This window comes from Talpa europaea (assembly GCF_964194135.1).
Source record: "Talpa europaea genome assembly, chromosome: 14".
NCBI classification, from domain to species: Eukaryota; Metazoa; Chordata; class Mammalia; order Eulipotyphla; family Talpidae; genus Talpa; species Talpa europaea.
In genome coordinates this window covers 61,927,605-61,944,477 of record NC_140082.1, presented here as the reverse complement: position 1 = coordinate 61,944,477, position 16,873 = coordinate 61,927,605, and the positions used below count along the sequence as shown (strand labels likewise).

The window sequence follows — 16,873 nt, the reverse complement described above, 5'->3', positions numbered from 1 at the left end:
ACATCACAGTGCTGCTGAAGAATCCCCTGAGTGTGAGGGAGGCATGGAGCTTTCTTAATTCCAAGCACTGCTCTTTCATTAACACTATTGGATTTCATCTTGTTAGATGGCCTCTGTCTGTTAAAGAGCTGCTTGATTTCTGATTTATTCATCTAAAAATTTATTTCTGGGCCTCCCCTGTGGCACAGTGGTTGAGCGCTGGGCTGCGAAGCTGCCCGCAGCCTCTGCAGTGCCGGTTCCATTCCCGGCTGCTGGTGAGGGTCCCACATGGCGCGCAGACCTCTCCTGCCGCACCCGCTGCTCCCCTCAGCAGTGCACTTCAGTCCTTCTGCCTGTTCTGCTCCCCGCTCTGGCTCTGGTGAATTCTCTCACCCTCCCGTGCTTCTGACTGTACCCAGTGCTTGTATAAATAAATAAATAGATCTTTAAAAATAAATAAATAAATAATAAAAATTTATTTCTTTGATAAGCTCTCTATGTCTCCATCCAATGAGTAAAGAAAATGTTAGCTGGGTCTTAGACCATGCCCTGCAATTTCTTCCAAGGTAACATCCTATAATTACCTAGTTATAACTGAACAGCTAGTTGTAAGCTTTTAAATAATCCCTAGTTATAACTGAACAGCTAATTGTAAGCTTTCCTAACCACTCTTACTTCTCATATACACAGGAGACCTTGGAATACACAGATGTCACACACATTTCCTCCGTCAACCAGCCTGGCAATCAAGAGAAGGAGATGAGTTTCATTTTACACTTAAACTGGTAAACCCAGTCTGGGTCCTGATGCTCAACTTAGTGTTGAAACTCCAGGTGCAAAAGGATTAGATTACCAAAGATATGAGCCATTGAGGAATAACTTACCCAAGCCTCCCAGGAAAAAGGGATTGTAGGAAAAAAGGTTTGAAAGAGGGCATTCACGCACCAGTAGGACATATAACCCATGTAAAAGACGAGAGGACACAGGGACTCAAGAAGCCACCAGAAAGGTCACATGAATGTTTATTACATAGAAAAAAGGGAAAGGAAGAAAGGTTTCTAAGCCGTTGTTCCAGGATTTAAAAAAACGAACAAACACAAACTTGAAATGCCAAAGAGTTGTCATGCTTTATATATTTATAATAGGAATGCATGTGTATATAAATAGGTACATGGAGGTATGTACACGGGTTTTATTGTCATACATGGTATTTTTCATTACATATGCAGTAATGCTGCTTAAGTTATAAATTTTAAAGCTGGCAGAATGCTGGAGAAATTGGAACACTGCTCAGCACCTAGAGGGCGCTTTGGAGACCAGAGCAGCAGTAGGCAGAATGGAGAGCTGGGGCTTGGTCCTGAGGGTGCTGAGACAGCTGAGCTGCAGGCAGGCCCCGAGGCCAGACTGCAAAGTTTTGGCCAAGGCATGTCTGGAAGCTTCCCTAAGCCCCTACTATTAGAGTTTCTTCCTCTGTTAGAACCAAGGAAGCCTCCAGTCAATGATCACTGGAATGGACTAGAATACCCCAGGGAGGGAGGATTGGGGATGGGGTGGCCTCCCAGGCTGGGGTTTGGGTAAAAGTGGGACAAGGAAACCCTGGGAGATGAGAGAGTGGGTCTTATTGGAGGACAATAGAATGTACAGCAATTAACTACAGAAAGAAGAGAGACCCAAACAAAGGCAATCACAGAATCAAAAAACTGCCAATCACAACACAACACTCATCCATAGATTAATCCAACTGACACGTACAGACCCAGTCTTGTTTTGTTGTTTAAAAAAGAAAATTGGCACCACGTACAACAGCATAGAATTCAGCCTGTGAAGAGGTTCCCCAACTATTCCCACAGGATGCTGGGGCCGGTCACACTCTCCATGCTTGCATTCCAGTCAAGCACTAACCCAGTGGCGTGACTTCTGTCCCCCTTCTCTGCTCAAGGCTCCTCTACTGGAGCAGATGGCAGGGGTGTGGGAATAGAAAGGGGCCTTAGAAGAAAGGACTGTTTGCAGCCCCAGATGAGCCCAGAAAAAGCCACCGCTCCCTCCTCTCTGGGCATCCCTACTCATCCCTACTACAGAAGACCAAGCAGGGGTGTGGGGGATGGGCATGGGTAGGAGGTTGGTGGGGTGGGGGTGCTGAGCCCATGGGCCATGGGAGGAATATAGCCAACCCCTGGGACCCTGGGGAGAGGGTCAGCATGTGCACCTGAACCAGGGCAAATTGTGCCACACCAGAGCTCATGCTGGAAGGAGCCAGGCCTGCCTGGGGGGAGACTGAGCCCCAATCCCGAGTCTCAGACTCCCTCCTTCAGCCAGTCGTCAGTGAGAGGGTGTGTGCGCAGACACGTGTGATTGTGTGTGTGTGTGTCTGTACTTCCGTGCACTTGAGGGTAACAGTGGGGTGGAGACCAGTCCAGCCTGGGTGGTTGGCATTTTGGCAAATCCAAGCAGGGAGGGAGAGAGGTCGGAGACACAAATTCTACACCTAAATCAAAGGGAGGGCAAAACTGTACTGGAAACTCAGGACACATACAACCTTCCACCCTCTGCGACAGGATCTGTAGGGAAAAGTTGAATGGGGGTGAGGCTAGGGGAGGGGGTGGCGTTGGTTCTGTTTTACCGGAAAGCCAGGGCTGCCTGCCTCTGAGTCTGAGACCTGCACGAAAAAGAACAGCTTCATCTCTTCCCTCTCCCATTCCCCTCTTCCTCCACTTCCCTCTCTCCCTCATGGGAGATGGGATGAGGCTCCTCCTCCATCCCTTTGCTCTGATGGAAATGAGAAAAATGCTGGGTCCTAGGTCCCGCCTTGTTCCTGACTTACAGAGCTATTAACCACACCAAAGCAGTAGGAGAGGGAGAGACAAATAAGCCAGGAATTCACCCCCAGGCCTGGGGGGCAGGGAGGAGGGGACATTCGAGATCACTCTGATTGGGGTTTCCCTGCCCATCACCAAGGGATCTTCCTATTTCCACTTGGCATATGGGGGAATCTCTGACAAACCAAACTTCCACGCTTCTGTGATCCTGTGACGTTCTGAATCTCTAAGAATCTACCTGGAAGAACACCAGGGAAGATATAGGCCCCCCCCCACCCCCCCCCACCCCCCGCTCAGGCTGACCACAGCCGCCCTATCCTCGTCAGACTCTCCTCCTCTTCCCCTACAAGAGACACGGAGTCCTCTGGAGAGGAAGCCTGGGTCCTTGGAGAACCTGTGTCCCCTTAACTACCTGTGCTCACCTTGCAGTTTTACCTGTGAACACGGGGGACCTCAGGGTGTGACGTCAAGGGCTTGGCCACTTCCCTGGAAAGCAGCATCTCTGATCTGTTTCTCTGAGGCTGTGCCCGCGCCCCGCTGGCCCACAGCACTGCCCGCTGAGTCCTTGCCCATGCATGAACACAGAAGAGAGGCAGCGCGGGGAGGCTGTGGAGAGGCGAGGCAGCCCTTTCTGCTCAGCCTCAGTCCCGGACTCCGTGGCGGCAGTGTCAGCAGAAGGTAGAGGGTCAGAGTCTCCAGGGAGGTCAGTGTGGCTTTGAAAGTGCTCATTCACCTCCAAACACACCAGCAAGAGGAAGTAATAATAACAGCAAACAATGTCTGCAACCACCAGCTGGAGAATTTACATTTAAATTACACACACGGAGCAGTTCTCACCATGCAGGAGGCTTCCTTTGCCAGCTGGGTGAAAACAGCCAGTGTCTGGAAACTCGAGATGGGCCCTGGAGCCAGGTGGGAACTTTCTGGCCAGGCCCAAGGATCCAGGAGGACCTGGCTCCAGGCAAAACTGAAGTGACCCTCGCAAACTCACCCCATCTGGGCAGAGATGGGGGTTCGCTCAAGAAAGCAGTTTAGATTGCATTTTTGGATCTTAAAGGTTATGCTGGTCCAGAAGAACCATTGTCGGTTCACCTTTGTCTTCCTCCTGGAAAGCCTGAGGTCTGTGTCTGTCTCCTGGTCCTGGGGTTCAGCCCCACCTTGAGGGGGCAGCAGGGTTCTGTGTCTGAGGTCTGTGTTTGGTGTTTTTTCTGAGGGAAGGGCCCTGCCGCCTCGAGGGGCGATGTTAGCCACGTGACTTTTTCTTTCTGCACTTCCTTTTTACCACGGTGCTCCCCAATGCGCCTCAGCCCTCAACGTCCGCATGAAGCTGAACTCCGGGACCCACCTCCTCCAGGGTCAGAGTGGCCAGAGCCCTAGGTGGGGACAGCGAGAGACGGTCCTGTGTGGTAGGACCAGGTGGCCCCTGACGCCAGCTCCCGCCAGCACGTGCGGGCACCTTTGCGCCTGCCTTTGCGCCACGAGGGGCACCTTTGGGCCTGCCCTCCAGGAGGGACAGCGGCTTCCGAGCTGCCCAAGATGCCGAGCATGGGTGTGTTGTCGAGGTCTTCAGGTTCTCGCTGAGGTTTTACATTTGCTTCTGAGTGTCCCCCATCCAAGACCTGAGCCCCCTGTAAGACCCTCTCTCCCAAGGTAGGACTTTGACACAGACTGGCTCGGCTGCACCCCATGTTTGGGGTTTCACCCTCCTTATTTGCAGCTTCAGACTGACATTTGAACACTCAGCACACTGCTCCCCTGTGTCAGGCAGTGTGGGGTCTAGGAGGGAAAATGTGCCTCACTATGCCCAGGCAAGGATCCAACATCTGAAGGCTGCCCTGGACACTGGGCTGACAAGAGGTCTGCCACAGCAGGGGAAGGGCATCTTACTCAACTTCCCCTCAGAGACTGGCTCCACTGTCAGGCTGGCTGCTGGTCAGATAGGGGCTGGAGGGGGGAGGGGAACCAAGCCATGTGGCTCCAGCCTGCAGCCCCCAGCACCATGGCAGGCAGGACATTAGCCATTGGCCTCCTGCTGCTCCCATGGGGGCCCTGGCCTTCCTGACTGAATCCTTGGCTTCCAAATAGACTCAGAGCTAAATTCCAGGTGAACAGTTTCAGCTGCCCGCAGGACACTCGCAGGTTGCCAGGTGGTGCATTCCTGCTCCAGGGTCCTGCTATAGCCCAAGGAAATTGCCTCTTTGATCCAAGTGTCACCATTGGGTTTGGAAGCATCTCATTCATTGTGAAGTTCTCTGCCTGCCTGTGATGCCTGCCCCAAACACCCATGGCCAGGGAACGTCCTACAGAACCCTGATGGATGAGAGGCCCAACTTGAAAAGTGCCCTGTGCCTTCTGGACCACTGCCCACATGCTGTGTCATCCAGGCAGGCCCAGGGCTGTGTGTTGAGCAAGTGCTTTCTGGCAGGACAAGCCTAATTTCCAGCTGACTGGTGTTTAACAAATTAATTCTGGCCATCTCCCAGCCCGAGTAGCTACTCAGAGCGCCTGGAATCCACTAGTCACTGACCCTTATCTAATGAAGACAGGGCTGCCGAGACCATTTGTTGGTCTAATTTAGAGGTCGCCATTTTGAGCTGGCAATCCTCACAGATTCAATTGTCCAGAAGACAGGTGGGGGTACTCTTGGTTTGTTCAGCATCAGTTACCTGGATGGGTAGGAAAGAGGCTTCTCCCTGAGGTTGGCTCTTCTCAAGTTTGAAGGAGCAGCCTGCAGGTGAGGGGAGGAACTGCGGTATGGGTTTGTGGAGCAAAGAGGTCCTTTCTGGCACACAAATCCCAGTATTTAGCCATCCCACACTGGGACTCGTGGTGACACCTGTCACTCAAGAAAATCCCACCTGTGTCTGGATTGTGTCACTAAACATGCGGCATAAATTGCTATCTCTTCTCTACCCCCTCAGCAGCCACCCCCAGGCCAAGGCAGGAAAAGACGATCCCCCTCTCTCACTCATGGGGGCATCCCCCACCTGAGGCCTGTCATCACTGCGGGGAACAGACAAATTTGGGGAGCTGTTTGGGGTGAAGGGCTGTGGGTTGATGGGCCGTGGGAAGGGGGCTGAGCCTTTACTGCCCTCAGCTGGAGCTGTTTCATGTGATTCTAGGGGAGGCTCTGTTCTGATGCAGCTTCCTCAGAAGCCTGCTCTCTTCTCAGCCTGAGACACTGTCTTCACACAGAGAAGGGGTTTGACTTTCTGAACAAAATCAAATCTGGTCTCATTCCTGAAAACACAGAGGCTTCCAAACATGAGGCCTGGGGTTGGGGTCCGGAAGAAGGGAGGACAGGGAGAGAGAAAGACATGGCCAGCTGTTCTAAAAGTGCAAACACACCCCAGATAGGAAAAGGGGTGGACGGCAGAGTAGGACAGGCCAGGAGCAGGGCCTCAGCATCTGAATCCCAGCCTAGGCGTGGGTGAGTGCCTGGAGGGGTTCCCAACTCTGTGGATCCCCAGGCCCAGATCCTGTCTGACTGTGAGCTCTCCAACCAGTCCCATCTAGCATGGAGAAAATGACCGCACAGATGTGACTCCTCCACTTCTGGCTGAGTTCTGAGTCCCTGACAGGCAGGGAAGCCAACAGCGCAAAGTCCAGTCCGGTGAGAACTTGGTTCCTGAACAGTCTCACATTCTAGTGCTCCCTACATTAGACTGAAACAGAAAATAGACCACCATGTAAATGTCCACACTTTGTCACTTTAGCTTCAGATCCCCTTTCTCTTAATTTCAGATGGATACTTGATCACAGTGGCCTGGGCAACCTCTGGTGGCTCCCCCCTCCTTTGAATTCAAGCACTTACAGAGCTGCCTTTTACTCCCTCTGCAGAGGGAGGAATCCTTGTGTAACCCCAATAGTGTCTTCCTAATGCATCTATTACAAGACAGAGGTCCACAACTCCACAAAATTGTTTTCCCTATAATTCTAAACCCCCATGAAAGCTCCAAATGGTGCATTAGCTCCCATAACTTACATAGTGACAAAATCCAACCTGAACTTAGGTGAGGCTATTGAAAGTTTCTATAAATCTCAATTAATCTGACTTCACATTTCTGCACAGAAACTGTCACGTGTCTGATTCCGGGGAACATCCCCAGCCCTGTCAGACTGTTAGGGGATGTATAGTGACTGTCTCCCATTCTCTTCCTAACACCCAAAATGTCTGAAAATCAGAGACCCATCGGCCCCAAGGGTTTCACACAAAGGACTGTGGAGCAGAAACTGTTCTCTCGAATGTGAAAGGTTGCCAGCCCGTGTCCAGTCAGACCTGGGTTTCTTTGTGGACATCTGGAGAGTCCAGCAGTTTTTGCCCCACTGGCCTCCTTCCCAGGGAAACAAAGCTCAAAACACACAAAGATAGGGGCTGCGGTGAGGGGGGTGGGGCCAGAAGACGCCCCTGGGGAAGGCCCCACCCTGCAGCTGAGAACACTGGGCTGGAGTATGTCCATCTACATCCCTACCCTGATGGATGACCACTCTGGCAGGCCAGGGGCCCCAGAGGAAGTGTCCACCACAGCGCTGCCCCATGGTGAGGCCCCGTTGGCAGCTCTGGTGTGCCCTTGCAAGGCAGGGCCGATGTGGGGCAGGGCAAGCTGGAGAATCCTAGCCTCTGTCAGCAGCCCGTCTCCACCCCACTTCACTGGAGATGCTCTGGGTACCTATGCCCACAGGGTTTTCTGGAGCCAGGGGAGGGGCTAGCAGCCCTCAGCCTACTGATAAAAAAGATGCATTTTCAAAATTGGTAGTATTTTTTAAACCCCCCTTTCCACTCCAAACCCAGAAAACAGCAGAAGAAAACATGTAAAGGTCCTTGTGTCCATCGCTGCCTGATGCAACCTTCAGGAACTTTTTGGCGGCTGCCACAGGCTCACAGCTGTTGTGGAATGCCTTGCTCCTTGTAGCCTGTGATGAATAAGCAGAGGAGAGATAGTTAGACACTGACTTCCTTCAGGATTTCTCTAGTTGGTTCCCCAGATTAGAATATGCTCCTGCGACCTTATTCACACTAAGGTATAAATGATTGCCACGTCAGAGTCCCAAGGCACTGGCTTTAACATGACAAACGAAAGGATAAGTGGAAAATCGTGAAACTTTGGGTTTAATGAGAATATGAGAAGAGGGTGTCTATGGTGCACAGTTTATTTGTGTCCTCCAGAATCCACTTCCTGAAGCTATCCACGCCCCTGAAGCCACTGCACAAAAGCGGCCTCAATAGACTGGCGTGGCGTGGTTTTCCAATGCAAAGTCTTGAAAACAGATGCCAGGCAGGCTTCCCCAAGTGATGGGAATCTGGTGGGTGTGGACAGAGAGGAGAAAGACAATGCACCAAAGGGCATAATCATGCATATTTGTTGAATCAAGGGGACATCTCCAAGTCTTTAACATTGCCGATAATTATGAGACATTTGGGAAAATTTGACCATTCTTGCTAAAGTATTTGGGTGCGAATGAGTACTGTGATTACACTAAAAAAAAAAAAAATACCTGCTGAAATATTTAGGGGTGAAATTATGAGTCTGGAATTTGCTGTTCAATTACCCCCTATTGCTGGTAGGGTAACCCCCATGAGGGTCTTGTGGACTTAACTGGTTTTTTCTCTTTATTTACCAGATGATTCATTAATTTTAGCTTCTGGGGTTGAGAGCAAGTGCAGGGTAGATAGGAAGTGATGATACATGAGACAACAGAGGCCTGGAGTTAACATCCTTGAAGCTGGTGTGGGCGTTTAGGGACTGATTGTACTAGGCCCTCTACTTTTGTTTATGTTTAAACATTTTCCAAAACAAAAATCTACATATAAAAACTGACTGGCCAACTGGAAAGGGGGTGTTTGTGTATAAGGGGCGCCCTAGTGCAAAACCATGTCTTCCACCAACAGACTTACCTTGAGAGACTTTGAGGCAACACAGGGATGTGAGGCAGCATGAGCAAGAGGAGAAAAAGGAAGAGAGAAAACACCATCTGAAAATATAGGCCAGAGGGACTGCCTGAAATATTAAGGAGGGAGGATGCATGTGGGACCTGAGGGATGGGATGAAGCTCAGGTTCAGATTTGGACAGACCAGGATTCACAGCAACCAGCCTCTGTGGCCAGCAGTCAGCAAGGGCCTCCCCTCCCCAGGAGACACTGCCAAGAAGTCCTCTCCAACACAGCCCTGCCCTCCATATCTCAGCCAAACCCACACTTCTAACTACCTGTCCCTCACTCTTTTTTAACCTTCAGCTCATGTTTACCTTTATATGATTCCAGATGAAACTGAGGAGAAATAGCTACAGGACAAGTTTACTGTCCAAAGGTGATGACAAGACCTTTCCTGGCTCCTGCCCAGCTCTGTCTGAGTCACGTGGTTCACCCTTTATAGGGACATAAGCCATATATAGCAAAGCTAATGTTTTGTGAAAACAAAGATTTTATTTTGCAGATAGCCGGGATCAATTGGTAGTGACTCCCTGAGCCCTGTGTTGAGAACAAGGGAGGCTGTTGAGCAGAAAGTGTTGTGATCAATTAGCAATGTCTGCCCTGGGCATGGCACTAGAAAGAGGCTACTGCAGAAGTATCAAATAGTGAATGATCCATGACCCAGACAGACTTCGTTGTCTGTTATTTGTTGTTACTAATATAAATAGAACAGTATGCTTGTAAGCGCCCCATTGTAACTTCTACTTCAGTTTCCTTTTCTCTGATTCTCCCCTTCAGAGTTTTTCTTGATGATACATCTTGTTAGCACCCTAGACAATGCTGCGAAAAATTATCTTGTGTTGTTATAATGGAAAAGTTTCCCTTATTTTTACAGGAAGGGGCTGGTGTGACACCAGAAAGAACAACCCCTAAAAACTACCTACAAGGACAGACAAGTCAATTGTGGCCCTTTCCTTCTAAGCAGTCACTGCAGGACACACCACTCTGCCATTGCTCAGACTGATCCACCTACCACACCATCTCAAGAGCTGCTCGTTACTTATCCTGGAGCGTGAAAAGGCGCAGAGGTACCTCCTCTTGCTGAGGTGGGTGAGTGAGTCTGGGGACCAGGCAGGGCGAGTGGGTAGCAGTGAGGAGTCTATGGCTTTCTCGTGCATTTCTCAAGTCCCTTCCCCACATTGTGTTCTAAAAAGTCTGACACAAGGAGAAAGACAAACTATGATTTCACTCCTGTGTAGTACCTAAAGAAACAAAGCAAACAAATGAACTCAATAAAATAAATACAAAATTATAGATTATTAGATCAAGGGAGTGGTCACCAGGAGGTAAATTGAGTAAAAAGGACCAGTCATATGTGAAGGATGGAATTGGACTTTTAGTGATGAACTCAATGCCATGTATACAGGTGTTGATTTACAGTGATGCACACCTGAAACCTATACAATGCTACAATGAAGGTTACTTCAATGAAAAAGTAAAGGCTGACACAAAGACAGCAGCCCTGCAACCACCAATCCAACATCCAAGTTGCTGACCTTGACCCACAGTGAAGACTTGAGGGGAGGGGGAGGGTAGCAAAGGGCAGGAGGCTTCTCACACCTTATTATCCTGTAGCCCAGTTACGCTCCCCATACCAGTCCTAGAAGAGGGGTTTTGGCTAAATCAAGAGCTTGGATGACAGAAAGGGAGGGAGTGGCCACAAGTTCTCAGGGTCTCCATTTTCTAGTCTCTTGAAGTTACCTCTGAGACCCAGGTCAGGTGGTTCCTAGTTATTGAGTATGACTGAAGGCGAGAATACCAGAACACTCAAGAGATCAGGCATCAATACACACTTATTGAGACCCACCTGTGATATAGGACTATTCCACTCTAATAGGAAGTTTCCTTATGCCCAAGCTCCTGGCAGGACTTGGGTGCAAAGAGGAGATTAAGCAGTAAGAAGGCATCAGGGCACATATGGGTGGAGATGGGGCAGATTTCACAGGCCTCCTGACTGTTGCAGAGAAAGCTTCCAAGGGCAGATACCCCTTCCCAGTTACACCTGGCACCAAGGCTGGGAGCCTGCAGGCTGTCTTACAGGCCCCTAGGGAAGCATCAAATTTCCTCTGGGAAACTGCCAAACTTTGCAGGACTTCTTTACTGTCCTCAATGTTCTGCATCCCTCCCCACAACTGGAAAGGGCCCCTGGACATGCTTACTGAGTGAAGCCTCCATGTGGGAGCTGAATGTGCCCACCTTAGTCTTTGCCTGCTCTGCATGCCCTCCCTGATGGGTCAGTGTCCTCCCTGAAGCCAGGCCACCCCTCAGCCACTGCCCAGTTTGGTGTCCCTCACCCCATTCTCTAACTGGCCTTGGCTCCCAGAAAATCCTTAGTTTGTTCAGACTCTGGGATAACCTGATAGTCCAGCTGACCAACTTCTGCTGCTCCAGTCACTGTTTCAAATCAGCCTGTCTAATCAACATGCTGGCTCTGCTGCAGCTCACTTAAGCCTTGATTTTCTCTGACCTAGTGGCTTGGTGGGTCACTGACCTGAAGCCTTCATTGACCCTTGGATCCTCAGAGGATCCTGAACTCAGGCTGGGTTGGCCAGAAATCATCCTGTGTCATTTCAGGGCTCCCTGAAACTCTGGGCTATCCCTGTGCCTCTGCTGTTCTTATCTGGCATGGTCATCCTTGCCAGTGACCTCTGGCACTGACAATTCCACCTATGAACAGTTTCATGGGGTGTAGAACAAAATGAGGAGCTGAGGTGTGGATAAATGGGTGCAATGCTTGAAGAGGTATGGCCCTTATTGTGAGGAACAGTGGACTAATGAGGTAGACAGAGCAGGAACATGGATCAGGGCAGAGAGATGTACATGGCTGCTTAAAAAAAAGTGGTGTCTGTTTTAAGATCTTGCTAGGAAATTTTGAAAATGTTAAGTCATCTTTGGTAAACGTGATTTTGTGGCATTAAGCCCTTTCACAAAACAGTTTTGTGTATAATCAAGTTTGTGTTAAATGATTGGGGAAGATCTACTCAATGCAGTGAACAATGAGCTTGGTTAAAAGAAGCAGACTACACAATAGTCCAAGCAAAACTAACAGCCATATAAAGAACATTTTATCCAACAGCAGCAGAAATAACATTCTTTTCCGAGACAATCATGGAATATTCTCTATGATAGACCATATGTCAGACCACAAAACAAGTCTTAGCAAATTCAAAATGACTTAAATCATCCCAAGTATCTTTTCTTGCCACAAGGCCACAAAACTAGAAATCAACACCAAGAGGAAAACTAGAAAATTTACTGACACATGGTAATAAAATAGAATTCTCCTTAACAACTAATGAGTCAAAGAAGAAGTTAAAGGGAAATAAGAAAATTTCTTGAGACAAATGAAAATGAAAGCATAAAATACCAGACCTTTCGTGATGTAGAAAACAGTTCTAAAAAGAAAGTTCCAGCAACAAACACCTACATTTACAACACTGCACCAAGAAAGATTCCAGATAAACAACCTAACTCTACAATTTATGGGATTAGAAAAAAGAAGAAAAAACTGAGCCCAAAGTCAGCAGAAGAAATATTAAATATAAATGAAATAGCAGGAAAATGGTAAAAAAAAAGATAACCAAATTAAAGTTGGTTCTTTGAAAAAATAAACAAAATTGACAAACCCTTATCTAGACCAACCAAGGAAAAAAAGAGAAAAGACTCAAATCAACAAAATTAAAATTAAAAAGGAGATATTACAACTAACACCACGGAAATTCAAACAATCATATGAGGCTACTATGAACAACTATACACCAACAAACTGAACAACCTAAAAGAATGGAAAACTTTTTTAGAAACATACAACATGCCAAGACTGAATGAAAAGAAATATAAAATCTTAATAGATTAATTACTAATAAGGGGAGTGAATCAGTAATCAAAAATCACCCAACAAAGAAAAACCCAGGACCAAATGGTTTCACTGCTGTATTTTACCAAATGTTTAAAGAAAAATTAACACTGATTCTTCTTAAACTCTTCTAAAAAAAACTGAAGAGGAAGGAACAGCCTCAAACTCATTTTACATGGTCCTTATTATCCTGGTAGCAAAATCAGAAAAGAAAACTATAGGCCAGTAGTATTGATGAAAATCAATGCAAAGATTTAAAAAAAAAATACTAGCAAACAGAATTCAGCAGCATATTAAAAAGATCATTCAACATAATCAAGTGGATGGAAAGATGGTTCAACACCCACAATCAATCAATGTAATATGCCACATTAATATAATGAGAGAAAAGAATAATATGATCATCTCAATAGACACAGAAAAGCACTTGACAGAATTCAACATTCACTGAAGCAAAAACTCTTTAATAAATGAAGCATGGAAGGAATATATCTCAACATAATAAAGGCCACATATGACAAAATCACAGCTAACACCATAAAGCTTGAAAGGTTTTCCTCTAAGTTCAGAGACAAGACAACAATACTCAATCTTACCACTTATATTCAACATAATACTGGAAGTCTTAGCTAGAACAATCAGGCAAGAAAAAGAAATAAAAGATATCAGAACTGGGAAGGAAAAAGTAAAATTTTCTCTATTTTCAGATGACATGATTTTATATGTAGAAGTCCTAAAAATTCGACCAACAAAAAACTATTAGATCTAATGAATGAATTCAATAAGTGAAGTTGTAGGATACAAAACAGACATACAAAAGTCAGTAGTATTTCTATACACTAACACAAAATTTTCTAAGAAAGAAATTGATCCTATTTATAATAATATAAAAAAAACAATAAAATACTTAGGAGTAACTTTAATTAAGGAGATAAAAACTATAAGACACCAGAGAAAGAAACTGAAAAAGACACAAATCAATGCAAATACTTCTTGTGTTCATGGGTGTTAAATGTCAATACTGCCAAAGGTCATCTAGAGAGTCAATGCAATCCCTGTCAAGATTCCAATAGCATTTTTTACAGAAATAGAAAAAAATACTCCTAATATTTATGTGGAACCATGACTAATGAAAGAAATCCTAAGAAAGAAGAACAATGCAAGAAGCATCACACTTCACTTCCTGATTTCAAGCTATTGTAACCAAAAGAGTATGGTATTAACATATCAACAGACAAACAGACCAATGGAACAGAATCAAGAACCCAGAAATAGACGACTATTTGACATGGGAGCCAAAAATACTCAATAAGCAGATAGTTTCTTCAATAAACACAACTAAGATAGTTGGATATTCACATATAAAAGAATGAAACTGGACCCCTATTTTACCAAGCTCACAAAAATTTATTTAAAATGGATTAAATACTTAAATGTAAGACATGAAACTCTTAGAAAAAAATAATAAAGTCTCTTTATATGGGCCTTGCTAATTATTCATTGGATATGGCACCTTGGACACAAACAATATAAAAAATAAGCAAGTAGGATTACATCAAATTAAAAAGGTTCTTAACTGTGAAAGAAGCCATCAACAAAGTGAAAAACAGCCTATAAAATGGGGGAAAATATTGGCAAGGCATGTATCTGATAAGGGGTAAATATCCAAAAAAATATAAAGAACTCATACCACTCAATCACAAAAAAAAAATCAAATAGCCTAGCTAAAATATGTGCACTGTTGATGGGATTGTAAACTGGTACAACCACTATAGAAAACAGTATGGAGGTTCCTCATAAAATTAAAATTGACCTATAAATTATACTTCTGGGAATATATCCAAAAGAAATGAAAGACATGAAAACACTAACTCAAAAAATATCTGCACCCCCATTTTTACTGTAACATTAATTATAATAGCAAAGACCAAGACATAAAAACAATCTAAGTGTCTGTCATTGGATGAATGGGTAAGAAAGCTGTTAGACACACACACACACACACACACACACACACAATGGAATATTATTTAGCCATTAAAAAACAACAAGAAAATCCTACCATTTGTAACAAAGGGATGAACCTTGATGGCATTATGCAGGTGAAATAAGTCAGACAAAGACAAATACTGTGTGAATCCAAAACAAACAAATAAACCAAGCTCATAGAAAGAGAAATCAGACTTGCTGTTAGCAGAGGTGGATGAGGATGAGGAAAGGGGGAATTAGATGAAGATGTCAAAAGGTATAAACTTCCAGTTATAAGCTAAATAAGCACCAGGGATGTAATATTCACATAACTATAGCTAGCATTGTTGTATGATATGTAGGAACAGTGTTAAGAGAGCAAATTTAAGAGTTCACATCTCAAAGAGAAAAGATTTTTCCCTCTTTTTCTTTTCATTCTATTCTATCTATATGAGAAGGTGTATGTTAACTGAATTTCTTGTGGTCATTTCACAATGACATGTAAGTCAATTTGACATGTAAGTCAAATCATCATGCTGTATGCCTTTAACTTACTTAGTGACGTATGTTAATTTATCCAATAAAATTTGAAGGGGGCTGCTATTCAGGCTATAAAGAACACCGTTATGGGGTTTCTTGTAGGTAAATATACCAAGTGGCCTTGACCAGTGTGATACTCAAAATGTCTCTCCCGCTCTTATACCTCTGACATAGGCCTCGAGACCTGTCTGGACTCAAGCAGGAGTCAGGGCTGAGTCTGTGGAGAGGGCCGGCCAGGCCAGGCAGCTCTAGGGAGGACGCAGGTGAGCCCTGAGGGAAGGAGCGGGCCCAGCCATGCAGGTGTCCCTGCAGGATCATAAAAGGCCAGACTGTCCTGGCCCTGCCCCTCCTCCAGTCCTACTCCAAGAATCCCACCCCAGATCCACAAAGGGGTGGGGTGCTGGCAGCTACTCACTGGCAAGGATGACCATGTCCATGCCCCAGAAGATGCTCATGATCCAGCCCACCATGACGATGGCCGTGAGGATCTGGATGAGGGCCGCAGCGATGTTCAGCCAGAAGACGCAGCACACGTGCCTGTCTGGGAGGTCAGTGCGGGCTCCACACAACACAGTGAAGGCTGAGACGAATGTCCCTGTGAAAGGTCGGAGGGGACAACCGTCTGAGGGTGCTGGGAGAGAGGGGGCATGCATGCTAGTTACTAGCCAGGGGCATAGCTACCTGCCCTTTGAGAGCTCAGAGAGGAAAGGGCTGGGGCCCAGTACCGTCCTGCTCAACCCACCGCCTCTTGCCCCCATGCTAGAGAGAGCCACTGGACCCCCTGAAGAGGCATGACACGGGACTACCAAGGACTCAGGACAGTGCTGGGGCCTTTGAGGAAACTCAGACATCACACAAGGAGATGGCCTGCCATTGAGGAGCACCAGGGAGTCTCCTGCCAGGACAACAGCAGCAGGTGCAAAGGGCACCAACCTTGCGTGGCGGAGTCTAAAGGCCAAAGTGTTTGGAAGCAGGAGCCCATGTCACTGGGGTGACATTGAAGCACCCACAGAGACAAATGCAGGAAATGACCGCCTACCACACATAGAGATTGCTAAGGGTCTGGAGGAGCAGATGCCCCATCCTCCCTCCCCACCTCCCCACCACTGCCAGAGCCTGCAGAATTGAGAGCACAGTCAGGGCAAACCTCCTAAAACCCTTCCTTGACAAGGTTCCCCCAACACTTGCAAGGGGCAGGACAAGGAGCCTGTGATTTATTTTGTAGCCATAGGCATCGAGCAATGTGGTAGATCTGTCCATGTTCCTTACCTCATAGAAGACTCCCCAGAGCTGTGTGGGTGCTATCGTTAGGTTTACTGAGGTCTTCCTTGAGCCAGGCTCTTCCCACATGGGCTCTGATCTCACAACCACCTTGCAAGGCAGCTGACCGTCTCCCTAACGCTATTAGCTTCCTATTGTAACATGTTACCACACATTTAGAACTTCAACGCAGCACAAATACAGTCACAATTGTGGAGGTCAGAAAACTGAAGTAGTCTCAAGCTTGGGTCCTTCCTGGAGACTAGGGGGCATAGGTTTCTTTGCCTTTCTAGAGACTACCTGCATTCCTAGGCTTGGGGTCCCTTCCTCCATCATCAAAACTAGTAGAGCAGGGCCTCCCCTGGTGGCACAGAGGTTGAGCGCTGGGCTGCGAAGCTGCCCGCAGCCTCTGCAGCGCCGGTTCGATCCCCGGCCGCCGGCGAGGGTCACATAGGGCGCGCAGACCTCTCCTGCCGCACCCTC

The 16,873-nt window shown here is 46.9% G+C and overlaps 1 protein-coding gene across 1 annotated transcript in view; it reads right to left on the bottom strand.

The window, feature by feature from the left end:
* Window positions 1-7,674: 7,674 nt before the first annotated feature.
* STUM (stum, mechanosensory transduction mediator homolog) overlaps window positions 7,675-16,873 on the bottom strand; it is a gene marked incomplete at both ends in the record, with an annotated part of 58,841 nt that continues 49,642 nt past the window's right edge. Inside the window, 2 exons of the mRNA XM_084253364.1 lie at window positions 7,675-7,709; window positions 15,546-15,725. Of these exons, the coding sequence (XP_084109490.1) occupies window positions 7,675-7,709; window positions 15,546-15,725 (215 nt within the window). The remainder of the gene's footprint in view (window positions 7,710-15,545; window positions 15,726-16,873) is intronic.